Source organism: Eleutherodactylus coqui, chromosome 1 (genome assembly GCF_035609145.1).
Source record: "Eleutherodactylus coqui strain aEleCoq1 chromosome 1, aEleCoq1.hap1, whole genome shotgun sequence".
NCBI lineage: Eukaryota > Metazoa > Chordata > Amphibia > Anura > Eleutherodactylidae > Eleutherodactylus > Eleutherodactylus coqui.
In genome coordinates, this window is record NC_089837.1 from 165,571,758 (window position 1) to 165,597,298 (window position 25,541).

At 42.9% G+C, this 25,541-nt stretch overlaps 1 protein-coding gene across 2 annotated transcripts in view; it reads left to right on the forward strand.

The window, feature by feature from the left end:
- The first annotated feature begins 221 nt into the window (after positions 1–221).
- Positions 222–25,541, forward strand: part of LOC136627932 (major facilitator superfamily domain-containing protein 8-like) — a 31,304-nt gene continuing 5,984 nt past the window's right edge. Inside the window, exons 1-9 of one of the 2 annotated variants that reach the window (XM_066603461.1) lie at positions 222–489; positions 7,752–7,826; positions 10,598–10,783; positions 11,129–11,191; positions 15,371–15,490; positions 17,332–17,411; positions 19,005–19,296; positions 21,393–21,466; positions 21,838–21,921. In XM_066603461.1, the coding sequence (XP_066459558.1) occupies positions 420–489; positions 7,752–7,826; positions 10,598–10,783; positions 11,129–11,191; positions 15,371–15,490; positions 17,332–17,411; positions 19,005–19,296; positions 21,393–21,466; positions 21,838–21,921 (1,044 nt within the window). In that variant the 5' untranslated portion in view covers positions 222–419. The remainder of the gene's footprint in view (positions 490–7,751; positions 7,827–10,597; positions 10,784–11,128; positions 11,192–15,370; positions 15,491–17,331; positions 17,412–19,004; positions 19,297–21,392; positions 21,467–21,837; positions 21,922–25,541) is intronic. The other variant, XM_066603471.1, reaches the window with a different exon arrangement.

Sequence of the window (25,541 nt, forward strand, 5' to 3'; positions counted from 1 at the left end):
ATATATCGAACACTTTATCCCACACAGCCTACCCTATAGCAGTACTGTCCATAGACGTCTAGGTATGCCAGCACCATCAGCTGCCTTCCCTCGCTCATACACCAGTACTGCCCATACACTTGCTGCTATACACCTGTGGCATCAGCTGCCTCCTTCATAGTGTCTGCAGCACACAGTGCAGGGATTGACTGTTTGAAGATGAAAGCTTTATTAGTCACGGCGTGGAGACAGCGGGCTCTAGGACTGGAGGCTCGGGAATAGAGCGGCCGGGAGGGAGAGGAGTAGATTTCTTCCTGAGAGCTGAGGGAATGGCAGCTCTGGGAGAGGAGTAAGAGCGGCTTCATGCGCCTAGCCCATGCACCGGGGCTCCGTCCTTATTGCCGTAGTGCGTGGTCATGGCTACCACATAGTATCAGGCTATGGAGGGAGATGGGTCTGTGCCGCGAGCCCCTGACACAGCCTCCATGGAGCCGCAGGCAGCTACTGACAGTAAGACGCTGTTTCCTTCCTGTTGGAGTGCGGCGGCCAGCTGCATGTTACACCGGCTGTCTGTAGGCGCATCCGCCGCTGTCAGGGGGATCTGGAGCAGAGAGACGGGTAGAGCAGCTCTGCGGCGCCAGCTCTTCGGGAAAATCCATTGAGATCAATAGCATAAAAATGGAACTATTTAAGGCTACATTCACCCCGGCGTCTTGGCCCCACACCCCGGCGTCTTGGCCCCACACCCCGGCGTCTTGGCCCCACACCCCGGCGTCTTGGCCCCACACCCCGGCGTCTTGGCCCCACACCCCGGCGTCTTGGCCCCACACCCCGGCGTCTTGGCCCTCACCCCGGCGTCTTGGCCCACACCCCGGCGTCTTGGCCCTCACCCCGGCGTCTTGGCCCTCACTCCTAATTCTTATTCTCTGTTCTGTTTTTCTGAGCAGAGAGACGGAATTAAAACGGAAATTTCTCCCCGTTGCTTTAAGTGGGTTGCCAAAAAAAAGAGAAAGATTTCTCTTTGGCTAAAAGCACATCTGCGCTGGGAACAGGAAAACGGACCCCCTGGACGAATGGGTCTGCCTCGTTACGGACGCCATTGACTATAATGGGTCTGTGTGGTTTCTGCACCTATCCAGAATTTCGTGCCGGCTCTGCGCCGGAGGTTCTGTCCGATGTGGATGTCATTAGAGCTTTGTTTCCATTCTGTTTGGCTTCCTTTTTTTTTTTCAATAAACTGAAGAAATAGCGCTGCAAACTGCGTTACTTGTTCAGGTGAAAAAGTGGAAGGAAACTGAAAGCTTCACATTTACTTTTTTTTTTTTTTTTTTTAACAACCTATTGAAATCAATAAGGAAAAAAACCCAGATCCATTTATTTCCATTTCCATTCCGTTTCTCAGCTCAAAAAATGAAACCCAGAGACAGAATTCTGACTGGAAGGTGAATCGGGTGTAAATGTAGCCCAATTCTGTTTTAATTCTATTTCTTGGCTCCAAAAATGGAACCAAGAAATGGCAATCCCTAACGAGTCATAATGCTGGTGCGAATGAGCCCAATTCATGCAGTTTTCAGTTCTCTGCGTTCCGCAGTGCGTTTGAATAACTTGGGGGCGGGGCATGGGCCCTATGTTCTAATCTGTCCAACATGAGTGCTTGTGGCCCCTGGGGTGATCCCACCACTACGGGACCTTTCACACGGGATGCAGCGGATTCTGTCCCAATATCTGCCGGCTAACTGCCTTCTTGACTGCAGAATCGCAGGCTGATGTAAGCTACTTTCTCTCCACATCAGGATCTGCATTTAGAAATGACTGCAAGTTGCTGCATGGAATGCGGAAAATTCCACCTATGTCAAAGGTTCCTTCAACCGCCCGTAGCTGTTAGCAGAAAATGCTTGCTGTGCCCAATAATTATGTATTTCCAGGCCGTTACGCTTGTGCTCATCGGTGACATGCTCGACAAGCTCCGTGCCGTTCATCAGGTGCCGTTCCTGTCCGGTGTATGACCGCTCCAGCACTGCATCGCGACCTCCCTTCCTAACAGAAACCATGATACCGATGTGAACAGACTAAGAGCAGGTTCACATGGCGCCATTTGTGCGGATTCCTCGCTTAAATCCACATTTGAATCCATCTGTTTTCCTTATCCCTTCGCTTTCAGTATGACCCACAGCGGGCGGCCGCACATGGACCTGCCTTATTGTAGGTAGCAAATGAACAGCCAAAAGCTAAACTAAAAAGAATTTTTAAAAATTTATAGTTGTACTTTTTAAAGTTAGTATAAATTAGTATATTTAGGCTAAAATAAAGTATGGGAATGGGTTCTTCGTTTTGTTTCAGACATTTTGATATATATTGATCAGGATTACAGGGCGCATACGATGACGGTTTTGGTTGGCGTCGGCTTTGGGTCATTTTCTTATTTATGTATATATTTTTATTCTGTACATTTTTTTTTTTTTTTAACTTATTTTGTAACTATTTTTTTCACCCTTGATGAACTCTGGGGTCATCAACATTTTATTACACACTTTTCCATTGTAGCCGGGGCATCCATAGGAGCCCCAGTTACAGGGTAGAACATTCCCCTGTAGGGCCCCTGCCCACGGCCGGGGGAAGAGCTGTCAGGTCTCCGTGGCCTGACACAATTTGAATCCCGCGAGAGGAGAAACGCTATGATTCTCCGCTCATGGATGTCGGGGCTGCGCTTTACATAGCAATGCTATGGAAAGCGTTCACTGCGTTACCCGCAGCCGGATCTTTCTACGATGTGCCTTTTTTTTTTTTGTATCCCTATGGAGCCTCCTTTTTTTGCATTGAAAGCACAAACTTGCGATTTTCATTCAATGCGTTTTTAACATTAGAAAGTCCTATTTTTGAAAGAATGGGATTCATATTCTCATAACCAGCACGAGATTCTGAGCCACATGAAACCAGCCTTATGGCACTAATTGCTGAACTGCACCTGACCGCTAATTGCCAGGCTGCACATGAGCTTCCAGTTGCAGCCCTATAATTTTCAGGAAAATGCGAGTGCTAGCGGCGCATGTAATAGCCGGTGTGAATGAGCCCTTAGATGTGATGTGATTAAGGCTAACTTCACACGGTCGTATGGTTCACGGCCCAATATTGCGTTTGTCCAACATGCAATTTCCCCACAGATGCTAGGTGTTTTTATATCAAATCGGCGGAGGATGTCAGACTTTCCTCCTTAGTTTTCAACAGGTAGACCTTCAAAACAATGGGAGATGCCATGTGAGGGCACGCCCAGAGATAGGAGGTGCCGTTTTATATATAGATCTCTATATATAATTTTTGAAATTTTTTTCAGCATCAAGGTGTGATGTGACGCGGGGAAAATAAATCGCTCAGGTGTATGATCCTATTTAAAAGAATGGGGTTCATAGTCGCGTGTCTCATAACGTACAAATCTCGCGTGCATGAAGCCGGCCTAAGGGTGCCTATCGACTAGTGATATGTTTTCTTGCAATGTGAGAGAGATCTGCGCTATCGCTCACTGTTTTCAATGGGGCCGGTGGCAGCAGCGCCAGCTCCATTGACAACATAGGGAGTACATGCAGGTCACCCCCGCGGCAGTGATTTTTCAGGGAAGGGCCTGAAAATCAGCCCTAGCTGAAAAAAAAATGTATTCACCTAGAAGAGCAGTCCGGCTGAGTGCTGCCTGTGATTAGTCACAGTGCTCAGCCAATCACAGGCAGTGCTTTCTGGACACGGGGATTTTTCAATCCCCGGCCTCCAGAAGACGACTTCTGGGGCCAGAGAGAAAAGCGCGATTTTTTTTTTTTTTTAATGCAAAACACGGACCACATACTGCTATCCGAATGAGTTAATGGTAAAATTTTTGCCATAATTTTACAGATGAAAATTAGAGACTGCAACAAAACCATAGTAAAAATGCATGCAGTTTTTCCAGTGAAATTTTTTTTTTTTGCAGTAGCCCACTGGCAAGCGCGATATCGGGCTCACCAGCATGCGTTTTTACACCGCTGCAAGGTGTTTTTCTCTCAAAAAACATCTCCCATCGTTGTGAAGTAGCGATCTTCTGGCGCGGCTTTCTTCTGGCGCGGCTTTCATGCTTGTTATAGGATCAGTAAGTGTTTCCCGTTGCTCTAATGGGAAACCTATCATTGCACTATTTTACTGTCCCATTAAAAAGAATGGGTGATATATTTTGAGGAATACGAAATAATAAGACATGCCACGATTTTTAAAAGAATGGGGCTCCTATTTACTCAAGTTTCGTAAGTCTCGCAACGCACTAAACTCGCACAAGATTCTCAGCCATGTGAACCCGGCCTAAGAGTCATTTCATACAGGCGATAAAATTGCGCGATACAAAGCACATACTTGTAATTTTCATGCAATGCATTTTTAACATTAGAAACTCCTATTAACTTTCGCGTTAACAAAACTGCTGTGAAAATCATGCGCGAAAAACGCAACTGGCAGCAATGCTCTTGTGGGAAAAATCAGCACTGCCACTCAAAAATTGTGGGAAAAAAGACACCATTTTGCCCCAATTTTCTCGCGACAAAATCACGATCAGCCGTGTGAAACTAGCGTAAAGGTACTCTCGCGCATGACAATTCCGTTGTGGGTCTTCTACTAAGGAAAATCTGCATCAAACATGATGGAAATCCATAGTGGCCAAATCCTTACCTAAATGATGCAGATTTGGGCCTCCCTCACACAGCCAAAATGCTGTCAAAACACATGCCAACGCTGCTGAAAACGCAGTAAACACAGCATTGTAAAACGTGTGAGGGAGACCTTAGCCACGATTTTTCAATGGAGATCTGTTAATTTTAATCCTTGTATTTCAAGCGTCGAAATCCACAGCATAAATATGCATGCTGAGGACTTAGAATCCACAGTGTTTTTCAAAAACACTGTGGATTTGTTGCAGAAATTTTCTGCTTCATATGCAGAAGATTCTAGAAATCTTCATATAGCTTTTCCTGTAAATGCTGCAAAATCCGCTGTGAATTCATAGAATGGTAGCGTTGGAAGGGACCTCCAGGGTCATCGGGTCCAACACCCTGCTCAATGCAGGATTCACTAAATCATCCCAGACTTAGAATCATAGAATGGTAGAGTTAGAAGGAACCTCCAGGGTCATCTGGTCCAACCCCCTGCTCAGTGCAGGATTTACTAAACCATCCCAGACAGATGTCTGTCCAGCCTTTGTTTGAACACTTCTATTGAAGAAGAACTCACCATCTCCCGTGGTAACCTGTTCCACTCATTGATCACCCTCACTGTCAGAAAGTTTTTTCTAACATCTAGTTTGTGTCTCCTCCCTTTCAGTTTCATCCCATTGCTTCTAGTCTTTCCTTGTGCAAATGAGAATAGGGCTGATCCCCCTGCACTGTGACAGCCCTTCAGATATTAGTAGGCAGCTATTAAGTCTCCTCTCAGCCTTCTTTTTTGCAAGCTGAACATTCCCAGATCTTTTAACCGTTCCTCATAGGACATGATTTGCAGACCGCTCACCATCTTGGTAACCCTTCTCTGAACTTGCTCCAGTTTGTCTTTTTTAAAAGTGTGGTGCCCAGAACTGGACATAGATGGGGTCTGACTAAGGAAGAGTAGAGGGGAAATAATTACCTTACGTGATCTAGACTCTATGCTTCTCTTAATACATCCCGGAATTGTGTTTGCCTTTTTGCTGCTGCATCACACTGTTGACTCATGTTCAGTCTATGATCTATTAGTATACCCAAGTCTTTTTCACATGTGCTGCTGCTTAGCCCAATTCCTCACATTCTGTATGTGCTTTTTTTTTCATTTTTCTTGCCCAAATGTAGGACTTTGATTCTCCTTGTTAAATACCATTTTCTAGATCTTTTGGAATACTCTCTCTCTCTTCCCTAGTGTTAGCCATCCCTTCTAGCTTTGGGTCGTCAGTAAATTTAATCAGTTTCCCATCAATTCCCTCCTCCAGATCATTTATAAAAATGTTAAACAACACCGGCCCTAGAACAGAGCCTTGTGGTACCCCACTTGATACATTCTTCCACTTGGATGTGCAGCCATTTATCATCACTCTTTGAGTACGATCACTCAGCCAGTCGTGAATCCATCTAACAGTTGCTTGTGAATCTCATATTTGGTCATTTTTTCAATAAGTATTGTATGAGATACTTTGTCAAATGTTTTACCAAAGTCAGGATATACTATATCCACCGCATTTCCCTGATCAATGCAGTCAGTGATTCTGTCATAGAAGGAAATTAGATTACTCCAACATGACTTGTTTGTACAAACCCATGCTGGCTCAACGCATTCACGCTGTGTAAAGGCACCCTAAGGCCAGATTCATACGGGCAAGTGGGATATCGACCAAGAAACTGAAAAAATGAGAGAGCAAAAATGGCTGCAACATGAAGGAGTTAAAGGGGTTTTCCAGACAGTGCTAGCTATCAGTAGCAGGATACACTGGGGTCGGAGCGGAAATCGCTGCTCTGACTCCTGTATAGTGGCTGGTGCTGGTAATTGCAAGTGTAGCTCTCATTGAAATCAGTGGGACCCCAGCCTGCAATTACAAGCACAGCTCTCACTGATTTCAATGACCGTTGCGCCAGCCACTGCATAGGAGCTTGAGCAGCTGCGCCAACCGCTGCATAGGAGTCGGAGCAGCGGCTTCCACTCCAATTCCGGTTTACCCCTTTAACTGATCACAGACAGCAATAAACAAATGGCTGAGAAAAGCTAGGACAAATAATTGTCAGCAGTGTGGTGATCAGGGCTGCATGACGGAGCCCAGAGTTCAAGTCCAAGTATGCAGTTTCTGAAACTTTGGAGTTTCACCAAGAATCTGTAAGACATTAACATAAGCAAACAAGTCCTACTAATGTTTTACTTCAAAAACCAGGGAACAGTATGCGATTACATCACTTCATCATACGGTAGTATGAGAAGACCGAGTTAACTGAAAGACGATTGTCAGAAGATTTGATTAAATGTTAAAAGGATGTATAGCTAAAATATCAATGTCAATAGGATTTTTTAATGTTAAAAAGGGCATTGCACAAAAATCACAAGTTTGTGATTTTTGTGTGCGATGCGTTTTTAACATTAGAAAGTCCTATTGACATCTGTGTTAAAAAGACGTAGCGATATCACAAGTGTGAAGGCACCCTAAGGCCTAATTCCCATGGGCAGATTTCCGCTGCGCATCACGCGGTGGAAATCCGCGTCGTTGCCCCGCAGCTATTAGGTTCTATTGAACCTAATAGCGTAATGCCCACGGTGCAGAATTCCGCCCCGTGGAAGCACCCGTCCTCACCCGCGGCATGTTCTATTTGCCACGGGTGTACGCGCGAACGGCTTCCATTGCAGTCAATGGAAGCCGTCTGTCATGCTAGCTTCCGCTGTAGCACAGCGGACGATGGCGTGAAAACGCTTCCCCGCCCGCGTCATATGACATGGTCGGCGCGTCATGTGACGCTGTGAGCGTGTCATTACGCTGCCGGCGCGTCATGCGCTGTACTGTACATGCACGCTGGCACGGGATGCGGGACGTTGGGCAGCGGATCCGGAGGTGAGTATGGGGTCTCTGGGGGGGCGCCGTGACGGACTTCACTGTGGAATTCCGCTTGCAGAGCCCGTCACGGCCGTGGCCACTAGGCCTAATGGTTTGTTTAAAAGCTTACGTCAACCTGTGAATTGTAATTACAAGTGTATTTTCAGTTTCTCCATGCTGTTGTCCTTCCCTGTACTTTTATAATGGAATGTATTCCTTTTTTCAGCTTTACTAGAAAGGAAACGGAAACTGACACACGTTGCAATAGGATTCATCTCTATGCTCAGTGGCATCGAGTATGGTTTGTATTCTGTTTGATTGGCTTGTGTTTATAAACTCCATTCTTTAAATTGCCCCAAAAGATCATGATTTCAGGTTACCCTATAGAGTTAGCACCCATAGTTACACCAGAGCCACTGACAGCACATATATCCACCATAGATGGCTTACTATGAAATGTGATGTTTAAAGGAGTTTTTCTGGGCAAATGCTATTGATGACCTATCTTCAGGATAGGTCATCAATAGTTGATCGGCTGGGGTCTGACGCTCGGGACCCCTACTGATCAGCTGTTTGGGCGCCTGCTGTCAGCACCACAAAACACTGCGGAGTTAAAGTTGATGACTCCAAACTCAGTAGTGGCCAGTGCTAGTAATTGATTTTAATGAAAGCTGTGCCTGCAATTACCAGTGCCGGCCACTACACGGGTCAGAGTGATATGCCTCCACTTAGTAACCCTCTGTTGGGATGCTTACAGCGGGCAGCTGACTAGCTGATTGGCCAGGGTCCTGAGCAGAAGACCCCAGCCGATTAACTGATGACCTATAGGTCATTAATAGTATTTGCTAGGAAAACCCCTTTTACAGTACTGTATGTCGTTGGGGGGACTAACTGCTGGGACTCCCACTGATTTCTGTAAATATGACATGTGAAGTGGAAGGATTAAATACATCCACATGTAATGCTTCCAGGTTTTGGATTCCGTTAAATGTTAATATGTCTATTCATGAGTGGCCTCTTGTATTATACTCCAGAGCTGCATTCACAAAATTGCTGGTTACCACTGGAAATGGTCCCCAGACCTGTTGTCAGACACACTCCTCACAACTTCGCAGAGTTCATATAATACTATTAGTTTTTTTTCCTAAATTGGATCTAAATGAGTCTTTTTATTAAAAAAAGAAAGAAAAAAAGCATTCCATAGCCAAAAATAATAAAACTGCCCATCTCGGCTTCAGCGCTGCATTCTCCTCGCTGGGTGTGTGTTGCAGGCTGTAGTCAGTTTGTTTACAGGACGTCACGTGTTACTGCCAATCACAGGCCTCGGCGGTTGAACACTAAGGTCTGTGATTGGCTGCAGCAGCTTGTGACATCTGGAGATTGGATCTTGAGAAATATAAGCACCTTTATTATTCCCTCTACTACTTCATCACATTCCTACATTGCTACTCTGAGGAATCACTGTTAATTGCAGTAAACATTTTAGTGGGATATTTTATATTTTGCTACCAAGTACAATTCCTCCATTAACAAGTATGTTATTTCAGTACAACCGGAGAGGATGGCTTTGCCAGAAACCTCAGGCCCCATAAAAATCAGATTTGTCAGTGAATATATTTGTTTCCATTCATACTTAATCATAAAGGCATTTTCCTATTACTTAAAATTCCTTCACAAGCACCCTGTTTTTAGTGATTGCTGCAACCAATCACTGGCCACAACAGTGGCCTTCTATAGCCAGTGATTGGCTGCAGTGATCACATGTCCTGGCTAGCAGCAACCAGGAAGGACAGAGTGGGTTTGAAGCTATTTTAAGTGATGGGTAAAACCCTTTTAAGTTCACACAGTGTGAACATCTCTTGTGTTTAGCCCCTTACTGACCAGTAATACCTGTTTTTAACGGCAGTCATCAAGGGCTCGTGGTCTATGCCGCTGTGTTTTTACGGCAGCCTGATATAAAGGCCAGGACCGTAGTCCAATGTTGGGAAGAGCCAGGATTCGGACAACCAGGTTTCTGCACTAATGGGTAGGAGTTGAGAGACCTCTGGTGCCGACCGTTTAACCCTTTACATGCATCAATGCAATTGAGGGTTTCCGATAGGCTGGCATGGGAACCTATCTGTCAAAAGTACAATACACTGCACTACATAAGTAGTTCGGTGTAGTGTACTAACGATTGAAGAATCACATCTTCCAGTCCCCTTGGGGAACCAAAAAATTTGTTTAAAAAAAAAATGTTCCGTAAAGTAGTGAAGTTAAAATTTATTTAAAAAAAAAAAAAAGCTCTTTTCCATACAAACGGAATTCATTGTGAAAAAAAATGAAAGAAAAAAATATATTACTCATTGTTATCCCACATGGTGAACGACTTGGAAAAAAAACGTGAACGTTGCTATTTTTCATTTAATTGTCTCCCAAAGTACGCAATAAAAAGCCGCATGTGCCCTAAAATGGGGTACAAAGAGAAACTATAGCTCTTCAAAGAAACAAGTCCTCCTGCAGTTCAAAAATAAAGATGTTATAGGTTGTTGGAAGTGGTGATGCAAATACTATATATATATATATATATATGTTTTTTTTAATAGTGTTAAGGTAAAAAAAAAAAATTGTCATTGCCGTAATCATAGTGACCTAAAGAATAGACAGAGCATTTAATTTATGGCACATGGTAAGTACCGTTAAAAGAAAAAAAAAAGGGCTGTTTTTCTTCTGTCTTGCAATAAAAAACTGATCAAAAAGTCACATTTATCCCAAAATGCTACAAATGGAAACTGCAAATTATCCTGCATCTCCATTGGTGGAAAAATTAAAATGTCATGGATCTTGGAATGTGGTGATGTCGATGAAAATGTAAAAATGTTATGGCTCTTAGAACTTAATTATGTAAAAACAAAAAAAAATGCCTAGTCATTAAGATGCAAAATAGGCCGGGCACTAAGAGGGTAAACATAAGTATGATTATGAATTGGCGTATACATGACATTGATGAGTATACGTAATAATCATTTTCTACTGGATGTAGTGATGATCTGTTGCCTACAATTCATGTCTTGTCTTCTATTATTATTCTAGCTGTGATCCTGCCTACAGTCTGGATGTATCTGCAATCACTCAATGCCCAGCCTTTCTTCCTGGGTCTTGTTCTCTCTGCATTCAGCCTTACAGAACTCTTGTCTGGTCCGCTCTTCGGCTATTGGTCAGACAGAACAGGGAAAACCAAGCGTGTCATCCTACTGAGCAACTGCTTTGAGATTGCAGGCAAGAGATCGGGGCATTTAACTTTTTTCTCAGTTTAGAAATTTTGCAGAGAGAGAAAATAAAACTTTACATGATGTGGATGTTATTATTTTAGGGCATTATACTTTATTTTAAGGCAACAAATAGAATTCCAGAAATGTGTCTGAATTTTGTTATCATGCAAAATGTCTTTAATATCTTTAGAAGTTGTATGGCCTACAGATAAAGGTATGCATTTAAATCTATTTTTTGGTACTACACATAGTCATTGTGCTGGATAAGGATAGCCCCTTGGTTGGGTTACAAAGTGTGCAGTAGGATCAATTTGATGATAATATTCAACTTCCTTATTTTCTTTTTAATCAGGTAATTTTATGTACTTTGTTGGAATCTCTAAGTGGTTTCTTCTGGGGAGTCGCCTAGTAGCAGGTAATGGGATGCATTTGAAGAATATTTTTATAATCAATACCTAATTTATGTTGTGAACATATTGATATATTGATGTTTAAGGCCGCTCTCAAACACTTCGTCGGTAAAATGGCGCGTTTCACCACGATTTTTATTGGCGTTTTCTAATGCATGTCGCAGTGTTATTTAGGGCACCCCATCATTGTGACGGGTAATGAAGTGCATTAACCCCTTAATGACCAGCCCATAGTGTTTTTACGTCCTGCCCAAGTGGGATTTATTCTCTGAGGACGTAAAAACATGCGTCCTACAGAGAATAAAGCCCCGTGGGGTATGGACGTGACAGATCCATGCTGTCGGTGCCCGCAGGTAGCCGACAGCATGGAGCTGTCATCCTGGGCTGCGGGCAGTCCCCCCCCGGCATTGCGATCAGCGCGGATCGCAATAAAGTTAAAAAAAAAGTTAAAAAAGTTAAAGATTCAGCTGCCCTGATGGATCTGATCCATCAGGGCAGCTGAAAATACTCACCCGGCTTCCCTGATGTCTGCCGCGGAGAATGGGTCCTCCGGGACCCGGCGCGGCTCTTCTGCGCATGCGTGCCAGACGAATGACGTCACACGCATGCGCAGAAGAATGGGAACCCCGGGGAGTTTAAAATCTCCTGGTTCCCGGCTGGCCGGGAACCAGGAGATGTTCCTGAGGGGCCCAGGCCCGCGATCCGGCGATCGCGAAAAAGTTTTTTAAAAAGTAAAAATAAGGTTAATTTCACCTCCCCTCATGGATCGGGTCCATGAGGGGAGGGGAAAATACTCCCCCCCTCCCCCCCCCCCCCGGTCCTCAGCGGTGTCCCGGTCTTCCGGGACCTGAGTTTCCTTCTGCGAATGCGCGCCCGATGATTGACATCGGGCGCGTGCACAGAGGGGCTCAGGACCCGGGAAATTTAAAATCCCTCTGCTCCTGGCTGCCATGTGTAGCCAGGAGCAGAGAGATGTCACTGCAAAGATGATCACTGTTATCCAATGGATAGCAGTGATCATTTAAAGTAAAAAAAAGTGTAAAAAAGTAATTAAAAAAAAGTGTAAAAAAGTTTAAAACGCTTACATTTCATCTCCCCTCATGGATCATATCCGTGAGGGAGGATGAAATTACGTACCTAAGGCCCCCGGATTTATCCGCGGACCTTACCACAGCTTCTGCGCACGCGCCCATCGCCAAAGCAGCAGACGCATGCGCAAAAGCCGTGGATTGCCAGGATAACTTAAAATCTCCCTGCTCTTGGCTACAAAACTTAGCCGAGAGCCTGGAAATTTCACGGGGGGCCGCGGTGAGCGGTTCCTGATCACGTGTTCGCCGTCATCCAATGGATAATGGCGATCGTGTAAAAGTTAAAAAAAAAAGTTAGTTTCATCTCCCCTTATCGATGCGATCGGTGAGAGGAGATGAAACTTTTTACCGGAGGCCTCCGTATTTGCACCCCGACGCGATCCTCATCCGTGAACTTACCCGGATTCTGCACATGTGACCGCCGGCAAAATACCGGACACATGCGCAGGAGTCGGGGAGCCCAGGAAACCTAAAATCTCCTTGCTCTCGGCGACCAACGGTCGCCGTGAGCCTGGAGCAGTGACGGGTGGCCTCGTTGAGCAGTCCCCGGTCACGTAATAAAAAAGTAGCGATCTAACATAGGTTGGTCTCACATGACCGAATAGGAATTACGGATTCTGCATGCGTCTGATCCGCGGTATTACGCAGATCAATCGCATTGGATTACACAATTCCACTCACATTAGCGGGTCGGAATTGCGTAATCCACTCGCAGAAAAGAGAACGCAGCAGGTTCTATTTTACCGCGGATATCCGCAGCATAGAGCCTATTGTGCTCCATGGTCGCGGATATACCCGCTGCCCATACGCAACTACGTTGTGTACGGGCTGCGGGTACCCGCGTCATCGCTAAGCGACGGTGCGGGAAATACAAACAAAAAAAAGGTGTACTGCGCATGACCGCCTGCGTGAGTAGGCAGTTATGCGCAGTACATTACGCGGCCGTACGCAGGGTCACAGCCGGGATCACAGATGTGATCTGCTGCGGGCCTCGAAAAGCGGATTCCGCCTACGGCTGCGTGAGCCCGGCGTTATTCAGACCGCTACCTGTAATACGTATTTTACAAGAAGCCCCGGGAACGCTCGTCTTCCTGCAGTTCCAGGAGCAGCTTGTTGAGCGTCTTCTGTGTGAGACTGCCGCACCTCATCAAGCTCACGAAGACTCATGGAACGCCACTTTTTACACCCCATCCCCGCCGCTGAGCTTACGAAATACCCCCCAAAAAGCATGAGAGGAGGGGGAATACCCGGTTTTCTTGCCCCATGTGCCCAACCCAACCAGCCTCCGTAATTACCCGTCTTCGGACATCAAACGCAGTTTATATTATTACCTTTATGTAATAATTAGGGAATGCCAAAAAATGGGGATGGCGGGGAGGGGGGGATTATTTTTAGGAAGTCCATTTTTTTTTTCCGTATAAGTGGGCAATGGGGCCTGGAATTTATTCAGTTCTGCCCTGAAATCCAGCGGGCATTCCCTCCATTATGGGCCTAGCCATGTGTCCTGTAAGTAGATTAGGGCCACAATGGGTATGTTTCTGAACACGGGACAAACGGGGGTATCCATTTTGGGGTGAACGTTTTCATTCCTATGTACACTGTACAAAAAAAACCTGTTTTTAAATTGACACAATTGCCCAAAAAATGAATCATAATTTTTTTCCTTCTGCTTGGCTTAGATTCATTCAAAAACTGTGAAGTCAAAAAAGTCATCGTAGCCCTAGATAAATTCGTTCAGGGGTCTACTTTTCAAAATGGGGTCACTTGTGGGCATTCTCCATCGTTTTGGTCACTCAATGGCTCTACAAGTGTGCAATGGGGCCTAACTCTCCTTCAAGCAAAATTTCTGTTCCGAAAGCCACCGGTTGCTCCTTTCATTTTGGGCCCAATTGTGCATACAGACTTAATACTAGGGCCACAATGGGTATGTTTCTGAGCACAGGACAAACAGGGGTATCCATTCTGGGGTGCAAATCCTCATTTTCATGTGTACTATAGAAAAAAGTCCTGTCTTTAAAATGACATATTTGCAAAAATATGAAATTTTAGTTTTTCTCCTCTAGTTTGCATTGACACATAAAAAAAACCTGTGGGGTTAAAATACACATGACACCCCTCAGTGAATACGTTAAGGGGTGCAGTTTTTAATATGGGGTCACTTGTGGGGGTATCTATCATTTTGACTCCTATGAGCCTTTCCAATCTTGGCTTGGTGTAGGAAAACAAAGTGTTCCGCAAAATGCTGAAAAGTAATGTGAAAATTTGTACGTCTCCTAAATGGTTAAAAAAAGCGAAAGTTTTTCCAATGTGCGCCCAAAATAAAGTAAACGGATGGAAATATATATCTTAGCAAAAATTTCTATATTATGTTTGCACATATTTGAGATATTGCAGTTGGAAATATGAAAAAAATGACGATTTAAAAAAATTTTTTTTTCCAATTTTGGCGCTTTTAATAAATAAACACAAATTCTATTGGTCTTTTTTTGGCGCCTAAATGAAGTACAACATGTGGCGAAAAAACAATGTCAGAATCGCTTGGATATGCAAAACCTTTCTGGTGTTTTTCCATGTTAAAGTGACACGTGTCAGATTTGCAAAATTTGGCCTGGTCATTAAGACGCAAACAGGCTTGGTCACTAAGGGGTTAAAAAAACTCCCAAATATAGAACAGGCAGCGCCACGTTCCAGTGCTGGTCTGCGAGGCCCCATTAAAATCAATGGGCGTGTTCTAACACGATTAGCACACGTTCTGAATGCCACGTTAATCACAGTAAAAAGCATCCTAAGGGATTCTGTCACCAGGATCACGAAGTTTGGCTCTGAGCTAAGCTGTGCCGGCCTATCCCTACTGCAACATACAGACTCACAGCTCTCTCCCTATACAGAAAAGGGGAGTAAGCTGTCAGTCTGCATGATGTGGGCAAGGAGAAGCTGGCACAGCCCGGCTCTGTGACTTGGAGCTCAGCCCTGGGTCAAACTTCATTAACCTGATGTAAGAATCCCTTTAAAGCGAACCTGTGGACAGTTTCATGTGTATATTAAATTGTAGCATTGCTTTTTTTTTTACTACTTTTTATTTTCTATACTTTGCAGGTGTCGGTGCAGGATCTGGTGCTTCAATATTTGGATATTTGACCCGATCCTCTAGCTCCAAAGATCGTGTTTCAGTGTTTGCAATGGCCATGGCATGCCGTCAGATTGGGCTTTTAATAGGTAAGCTATCCTGCAGCAGCAAGGTGAATGAGTGTACCTCCTAAAAATAAATATGATATTTTAGTTTAAAGGGGTTGTCTAGATTATAAAACTCATTTTGTACACCCTATTCGTGAAATCGGAAGTAGTAGAAGGGGCCCCCTGTTTAGGATCACTTCTTAAGCCAGAATGCAGAGTATCGTTTGCTGTGGAGGACTGACCTGCCCTGCATTATACTGGCAACCTATTGACCTAAATGGGCACTTTATAATGCTGATTTTCCCTGTGGCGGTGCTGCAGGAACGTTGAACACTTAAAGGGGCTATCCAGTTCTTTAAAACTGATGGTCTATCCTTCATGTAGGCCCTCAATATTAGATTGGCGGGGGTCTGAATTTTTTTTTTTTTTTGCATGTCCACCAATCAGCTGCTTCAAGTGAACAGGACAAAGTTGTAATACCAAGCACATTACTACTAAAAGTACAGTGCTATGCAGTATTTACCATTGTATACAATGAAGGTGACGCACCGTTTGCAGTAGAGCTGCAGCTTCTTTAAACAGTTGAACGGCAGGGGTGTTGAGCGTTAGATCCCACTGAGCTAATGTTGATAGCCTGCCCTAATGATAGGCCATCAATTGTAAAGTGACATCACTGCTAACTCGTTCGCACTTGTGAAAACTGTGTAGACAGTAAGACATCGTTGAGAATCGTTCACTTGTCATTTGGTGTCCCACATTCCTATGTACAACATTGAGCGATGAGTATTTAAATACAACAAGTAGTAACGATCCAACGATTTTTAGTCATGCTAAAACTGAACGACGAACGAAAAGTAAAATTTTCATTCGGGCGTTGGCTTCTGTTTAAACAAAACGATATCTCTCACTTTCACTCGTATTAACGATTTTTTTGAACGATAATCGTTATGTCTAAATGCAGCATAACCTCTCTCCATATATGTTTTCGTAGACTACGTGAGACTGTGCTTATTCTAGACTAATTGGAGTTTTGTCTTTTTTTTTTTTTTTTCTCCCTATCTAGCAATACATTATGACATTGATTGTGTTCCTATTTGCAAACTAGAAAAATGCTTTCATAAATAACAGTGAAATTATTAGTGGTGTTGAAAAATATTGATAAAACAACAGTTTCAGTTAAATTCGCATTCTTGTCCGTAGGCTGCAGTATTCAGTTATGTTCGTGTGTTTTAGTTTTATTGTAGAAATTTCTGCAGAGGGACATCAGTACATGCAGTCTGAGGAGAATCTAACGCTCCTCTGTGTATACATATTTTATGCCTCTGTTCTTCTAAAGTAACCACGACTTCATAAAAGTTTCCGTGTGAACAACATGCAAACACTTGTACCAAACTAACTCCGGCAAAGCCAGGTATATCAGCTAGTCAGATCATAAAACGCATAGCAGGTGTAGCTACGTGCACTGTGTGGAAATCATACAAAATACTAATATATATAATTACTGCAAGAGGAGAAATGGATCCAAATGCAGATTCGATATCCATCGTCAATAAGCAGCAGGACTTTCCCTGCAGAGAGATGATAGCAGAACATTGTTGTCATGCCATCATGGTAACAAGCCAGCACCAATCCCTTTCAGGAGAAGTGTATTAGCATGACCAAGGTGCTAGGCAACCAGGAACCAGTCGTCATTGAGCATTGAAATATACAGTGCTGGCATAAGAAGCGTCAACATGTTATACTGCAAATCATTAACCTTTCATTTAAGCACCAGAATTTGCTTTATTACTGGTCTCTCATATTTTCAGTTGTATACCTCTTATAATAAGAGCAATATCCGCATTTTACATTTTATTCACCTTCTTTCTTCTGGCTCATTACAGGGCCTGCCTTTAATGTCTTCCTAAGGTACTGCACCTTTCAGATTGGACCATTCCATGTGGACAAGTTCTCTGCTCCTGGTGTAAGTACATAGAGAAGAATCTACCAGGATTAAAAAGGATCTGCCTCATTAAAGTGAACCTGTCCGGTCCCTTTTATCCTGCCCTCTCAGACAAACACACTGATTTAATTAGTCTGTCACTTAAGTGCATTGGTGCTGTAGTTGTGTGAATTTTTCACTTCTGAACTATTGTAGACATATCCAAGGGATGGGTCAATAGTTGAATGAAAGGGGGTCTGCTGCTTGGGACCCCGCTGATCAGCTGTTTGTTGGGAAGTTGTCCGTATGTACAGAGCCGGAAACCAAAATCTCCTTAAACATTGCTGCAGCCCATGTTGGTATTGCAGGCAGTGTTCCTCTTGGATTCAAAACTGAAGCTCCAGGGTCCTGACTGCATTGGCATGATGCATGCCAGTCAATCACTTGCTCTCCTATTCCAGCATACTATTTGGCCTCGTTAGGAGCATGCACTGGATATCTACCGATTATATTACTTTACTCTTAAGATACCTCCCCTTGTCTTACCGCTACTTTCTCTAATAGTACAGCACATCTTGCCCTTCTTTCATCCCTAGGTCCTGTAAGGTGTGTTGCATCATCTGCCTCTCTCCATTAGGCCTCTTTATGACATGTCAATATGTCCCCTATACTACTGTTGACGACACGCTATCCCCGCCAGCACAATTGCCTGCTTTCCCTGTCAATCTTCCACCCTTCAACAATTATACTCCGGTGCCTGCTTCCCTCTCCACTGTGCCCATTAGTGACTAGCTTAAGTGACCCCCACACACCGCTGCCCATACTTTATCCTCCTCAGCACCATCACCCTATTTCTGCTTATGTCTATTCCCCAGCCTACGGTGACTCCTGTCTGATGTCTATTCTCCTCTCCACTGTGCCCCTTAGTGTCTATACCAGCAATCCCTATACCACCCCTGCTTGCAGTTCATCCCTGCCAGCACCATCAACCTGCTTCCCCTTATGTCCACCTTTAACATAGTATGTTAGGCTGAAAACAGACATATTTCCATCTAGTTCTGTTTATTATATCCCCCCAATGTTGATCCAGAGGAAGGTGAAAAAAACCCAATGAGGTAGAAGCCAATTTTCTCAATTTAAGGAATAAAAATCCTTACTGACAATTAGAATAATCCCTGGATCAACGGCAATGGAGCCGGCCATGTGTTCTTTCTTCCGGCGGTGTGGAGAGTCGTCCGCACCTGCAGTGCGGCCATCTTTCCTGCAGTAACAGTGTGACTGAGCCCTCAGTATAAACAGGAATTGCTCAATCTCTGAACAACTGCTGCTTACAATGAAGAGATCCCTGGCTGTTCTGCTTCTATTATCTGATAGACTATCATCAGTCTTGTGTAGAAGCAAGTTGCTGGGATAGTCATCCCAAGTAAAGGTACCTTGCTCTATATTTTGTAGAATGTTCCGTTCACTCTATAGTCTAACATTAAGTCCTACCACATTGTATATTAGGCTGAATGAAAACAACTACAGTTGGCTGCATCATCTGGCAAGTTTTAGAATGATTGTAAAAACCTTACTGTAGTGATGAGCACTGTATCAGTTTTACATTTTCTTTCTTTTCCCTTATCACTTTCCCAGATCTTCATGTGTGCTCTTTGGACATTGCTGCAGTTAGTGGTGATTTTTATGTTTCATGATCTTCCATCAAAACCTTCGGAGTCACCATGCCATGAGCGTGAACCACTTTTGAAGCAAACCGACAGTCAGAGTCCCTTATATGGAGCTATCAATTGTGTTGATGAACCAGCATCCAACCAGGATGATTTTTCAAGCATGGAAAATTCAAACACTTCCTCAACTGTTCCAATAATTAACCCTATATGTTCTCAAAATGCTGAGTCACATGGAGGCAGTAAGAAACCTCTGATAGGTAAGAGTAGATAATAATGGTGAAGCCTACTGGAGGCAATAGTAGTTGTTTTTTTGAGCTAAGAGGTCGCTGCCCATTGTCAATGGAACGTCACCTCAGCTACTGACACTGCGTGGTAGGAAGTCTGCTCACCGGACACTTTTTCGTATCGATCACTAAAACTAACAAAAGAACTATATCATGAGGTTCTTATAAATCACATTCGTCATGAGAAGATTTACATACAAAAAATTTCCATAAGGAAACATCTTGCAGCAACAAAACTTAATATAAACACGAGTGACCACAACCTTTTATACAAATTATTAAAATAACTCCAGCACAGTTAATGGGCTGTACATGTCACGTTTTAGCCTCTTGTTGAGTATATGTCTTAATAGGTTTAGTATTAAAAAACATTACTTTATGTACCCAAAAACTATGACTGATAAGATACAGTTGAAAAGTGCATTGTCTTCAGCACGTTTGACTTCCTTTGTTTGCGTATAATATGGAATTGTAAAACCTATGTTTCTATACATTTAAATGGGTTTTCCAAGGAAACACTATTGTTGACCTATCATCAGGATGGGTCATCAATAGTTGATCAGCTGGGGTCCGTCGCTCGGGACCCTGATCGATCAGCTGAGAGAGTTCATGCTGTCGGCGCCGCACATCCACAGAGGTCGGAGCGGAATATGCAGTTACAAGTGCCGGACACTACACAGAGGTTGGCGCGGAGGCTTCTGCTCTGACCTCTGTGTATTTGCGGCGCTGACCACATGAACCCATTCAGCTAATCGATCAGGGTCCCAAATGACAGACCCCAGCTAGTCAGCTATTGATGACCTATCCTGATGATAGGTCATCAATAGTGTTTCCCTGGAAAACCCCTTTAATGTATGCATTTTTTTTTTTCAAATGGCAAAAAAATGTTCAACTACTAACCTTTACTAAAAAATGGTTTGCAGTGAAAAAGATAGACCTAAACATATGTAAACACATAGCTATACATTTAACATGTCAGCTGAAAATAAGTACATGTATTCTTAAAATAGCATCTGTTTACATTTTTTCATGCACTTTTAATGTATATTATAAATACTAGTAATTATTAGGAAATTATAGTACCATTGTTTTTGGTAGCGCAATGCGCCACACAGCTTTGCTACATGGTACATCCATTATGATCCCCACACATCACACACTGCTCTACTACATCCATCCTGACTATCCCACACATTACACACAGAGCTCTACTACATGCCACACGCAGTTGTAGTACATCCATTTTGATTTCCACACATTACACTCACAGCTCTGCTACATGGTACATTCATTATGATTCCCACACATCACACACACAGCTCTACTACATGCATGCTGACTCAACACATCACACACACAGCTCTGCTATTTCACACATCACCAGACAACTGGATACAGTGATTCCTGACTCCACCCATACAGGTGATCACATCACCGACATCATCACAGGTCCTGGTAGTAGCTGCTGTTGGTTTATCCAGTATACAGTATTTTCTACCAAACTGCACAATGGCTCCTCCCCCAGCAGTGATTTCACCGCAGCTCCTTCAGCCCACCGGATCTCTTTTACCAAACTGCACAATGGCTCTGCCCACAGCAGTGATGTCATCACAGGTCCTTCAGCTCACCGGATCTCTGTGGTGGCAGTAGGTCGGTGTCTTCTGTCAGGACTGCTGAGTTGTGTCTGAGATAATGACTGCTTAGTTGTATTCTAATTTTGTTATTTTTGTCCTTCCCTTTCCAAGAGCCCTAACTGTGGTGTTCTGTCGGTTGGGCTCTGTGTTTTATATATGTTGTAGGACCTTCAATGACCTCACCAGGGGGCGGAGCATGAGAAGTACTCACATACTAATTGAGAAGTAATTTGTTAGTAGTTTGATACAATAAAAAATATGAAGTGAACAGCCCCTAATTCATTTTCATGACACATATGACACTAGAAATACATACTGCACATTTGGCTATGTATTTCATGGGATTCAAACAAGTTTGATATGTATTATTTTTTTCTCTGTTAAATGGCATTTTCTTGAGTTTATTCTCTTTTAATATCATGTTGTCCCTTATAGGACTGATAAGGGAGGAGGTTGTGGTGCTTTTGGCTGCTCAATTTGTTACATTATTTAATCAGACTGCACTGGAGGTGAGTATGCAACTAATTAACAATTGGGTAATGCAACTAGGACAAATTTAAGGTCCTTTTGTCGGCCATGAACGTTTTGTAAGAACATTAATTCCTCTCATCGGCTTGTTGTGTGATTAGGCCCCCAATGGGTTGATGCTCGTTGATTGGCTGATCGAGTTGTTTATGCAAGCATAAAAATACTCACTGGTTGCACAAGGAGAATGTGCTGCTGACAAATCCATTCTACAATCATTTGTTCCCATACTATGGATCATCTAACAATGTAACCGTTACTAACGAGCTCTGATTAGCATGCGCCTTCTCGATCAGAACTTATCTGCTCCCATAAAGCCACTCCTAAGTCTCATGTTTCCATATTCTTCTTTTAGACTTTAGTGACACCACTAGCTCAAATGTATCTTGGATTTCAGGATTTGCAAAACTCGCTGATGTACTTTCTCTGTGGGATTGAGGTAGGTAATCTGGGTGTATGTTTTTGGGTATGGATTGCTGTGGATGGTACATTTTCAACTGAATTCATAAATGTGATGCATGTTTCTGATAGTACAAAAGTGGAAAAAATTAGGACTTTTTAGGCTTATCCTTGTATGGCAGAAGTTAATGAAAGGTTTAAAATGTATTAAGTACTAATGGTATTTAGAATTACAACTTATTTAGATGGGGCAGAAGGACATGGAAACCCATGATCTTAATGAACTAAGTGTGGCTGTGAAGCACCGCTGTGAAGAACATATCTGTAGCACTGGGTCATGGCCAATGTTCTTTGCTAGGCTTGAAAAGATGTGTTCTGGGCATCTCCCCCAGCCTCTCCTCCTTGCCTGGCAGGTCTCTTCATATACACAAACTGGACACTATTTCATGCTGACAGCTTTCATTTTGATTGATCATAGGAAATTAACTCATTTTCTTTGTGCATCAGTAAGGATGATTATTTTTTCCTTGAAATAATTGACAACATGCACCCAGAAGGTTTTGTTCCGCAGTGCCACCTTCAAGATCAAACAACAAGGTGTAAAGGCTGGTATAAACGCAACGATAATCGCTCAAAAGATGTCGCTCAAGCGCCTTTTGAGCAATCATCATTGTGTCATTTACAGCGCAAGATGATCGCTCAAGATGATCACCTTGCGCTGCCAGCGGAGGATGCAGAAGGCAAGCAGGGTGTCCCTGCTTGTCTTCTGCATCCAGCTGTTCCTCCGCTCCGAGTAGCCGGCTGTTATACAGCCCGGCACTCGGAGTGGAGGATGCAGAAGACAAGTGGGGAGTCCCCGCTTGTCTTCTGCATCCAGATGTTTTCTGCACCGAGCGCTCCGTGCCAGGTATGAAGAACAGAGCTGGACCGCTCTGTTCTTCATAGCCAGCCTGTCATCAAGGAGCGGGATACAGCTGAAACAATAGTATCAGCTGTATCCTGCTGTGAATCCCTGATAAGGCTCATCATTGTCTTTCAGCACGCTGAAAGACAACGATGAGTGACGGGATAACGAAAACTGCACGATGTCAGTGCAGTTACAAACAACGATTATCGCTCAAAAGACGGCTTTTGAGCGATAATCGTTGTGTCTAAATGGGCCTTAAGAAGGTTTGAACTGTCACATGTATTCTCACGTGTAGCTGAGCACGAAGCCCAGCTCTTCTGCCCACAATGGGTTTTTACTATGCAACTCGCACGATTTTTAATTACAGAGCTTTTTAGTGTCTCTAGGACTTGGGGCGTGGGTTGGGTACATTGTAATGATTTCTCAGTGAATGCCTTGAAATATATCATCAGGAGGAAATCAGCACCTTTGTTGTTTCTGACACTACGCCAACATGTAATGGCTCATAGTAACTATCACATGGAGTTGTAATTGTATTTTTTTTGTGCGGAATATTTCTACTACTTTAAGGTATGAAATAAGTGAAGAATCGTATCTAGAACCAGCTGCAGAATGATAAACCGTTTAATAAAACCTAATTTTAATAGTAAAATGTATTTAAATTATCCACATTTGAAGCCAATAACATTAGGAATTTAAATTATAATCAATAAAAAGTAAATCCCCTCCCGAGGAAGAACCTGCAATTCTCAAATTCAAGTCTGTACTCGCTTCTGTAAAACGGGTTTATTTCACTACAGTAATATCGTCTGTCTCACTATCCCAAACAGTTGTATAATACTTGTAACTCCGTACTCTGTCCTCCAATGTTGCCTCCCATATCTTTTGACTCCGCTATGAACTTTGCCCTTATTTCTACATCAAAATCAACAGTATTAGAGAAGCTTCAACCTACAGTCCCCGCAGCCCTGCTATACAAATGTTCAGTGCTCTTCACCTCATAACCTGCTTCTTCATCATTGTTGGTGAAAAGCTTTCTAAATTACACCCCTCCATCTGTGCAATCGCACCTCCTCTCCATCCTCTCTGTTATGTTTAATCCCACCCCTAAATCCTCTCTTTCACCTATTGCAAATCATTTGTCTCCGCCTCTTCCTTTAAACATGCAACCTTCACACCCATGCTTAAGAAGCATTTCCTTGACCCAGCCACATTTGTAACTGCCTACTACTCTTTAACCCCTTCGCATCACACACATGGCTATATACTTGCTAACTGCACATACCCCTCATAGTCTCTAGCCATTCACAACATATGTTGTATATGTAGAGGGCTCAGTAACCGAACCTGCTCAATACACAGCAGGTATTGGTTGTTTTTGATAGCCGACACTCGCCTGAAACAGACATGATCAGAGAGAACTCTGATTGCAGCTGGTAACCCTTTAAATGCCACTATCAGTCTTGACAGTGGCATTATAACGTTCTGATTGATTGAGATTTAAATGTCTCGAACAGACTGTCTGGGTGTCAAGTCTACCTAAAAAGCCCCCAGGGCTGCGATGATCATTTATTAGGGACATGCCTCCAGAATGGCTTTAATAGGCAGCCTGTTAAAATACAGCATAATGCAATACCATAGTATTGCATTACACTATATAAGCGATCAAACAATCGCAAGAAAAAAATGAGCTAAAGATTTTTAATTATGATAAAAGTAAATATTAAAACTTTAAAACCTTTCTCCAGTCATTTCATTAAAAAAAAATCTAAAAATTGGTATTGTTGCATCCATAAAGGTCTAATTTATTAAAACATCACATTATTAATGCTGCATGGTTAATTCCATCAGAAAAAAAGTCCTCACACAGCCCCAGTGATGGAAAAATAATGTTATCGGGGCAAAATATGGCAGCAAATTATTATTATTTATTCTTTTTTTTTTTTTTTTAAAGAATTGCTATTTCATTTTTTAATTGGTAGTACATAAACCGTATAAATTTTGGTATTGCTGTAATCATACTGCACTGCAGAGTAAAGACCACATGTCATTTTTACTGCACCACGAACATTTAAAAATAAGAGCTTTCCAAAATGGTGCAATTGGATTGTTTTTCCATTTTTGCTCCACTTGGAATTTTTTAAAAGTCTTCCAATACTTATATGGAATGTTAAATGGTACAATTAAAAAATCCAACTTGTCCCACAAAAAAACAAGCCCTTCTGTAAATATGTCAACTGAAAAATAAAAATGTTATAATTTTTTGAAAGTGGGAATACCAGAACTGCAAAATGTGACCTGGACGCAAGCACATGAATGAGCCTTGGTCATGAAAGGGTTAATGTTTATAAACCATTTTCCTTTGTCTAATATATCATTTGGTACATTAATAGTACTAGATCATTTGTAGTCTACATAACCACGTGTACATCCTGCCGGATGCAATATGAGGGTTGTACCTTTATTAATTTGCAGGTCTGCATTCACAGGGACTTGCCAGATATTTCCAATGGCTACTCAAACAACACTTTCGCAATTTTTTTACATTTTCAGAAAAGCACAATGGAGACTACTCTATCATGAAAGTACAGGATATTGAAAAATATTAGTCGCTCTATTAAGATAAGGGATCTCCTAAAAGTGTCACTCAGCAGAGAAACATGTTGGTTTTTTTATGCTTAATACTTGTGTACACTATTAACTGTTTGTGATCTATATAATCTGTTTGTGGTCTGTACTGACAATATCATTAC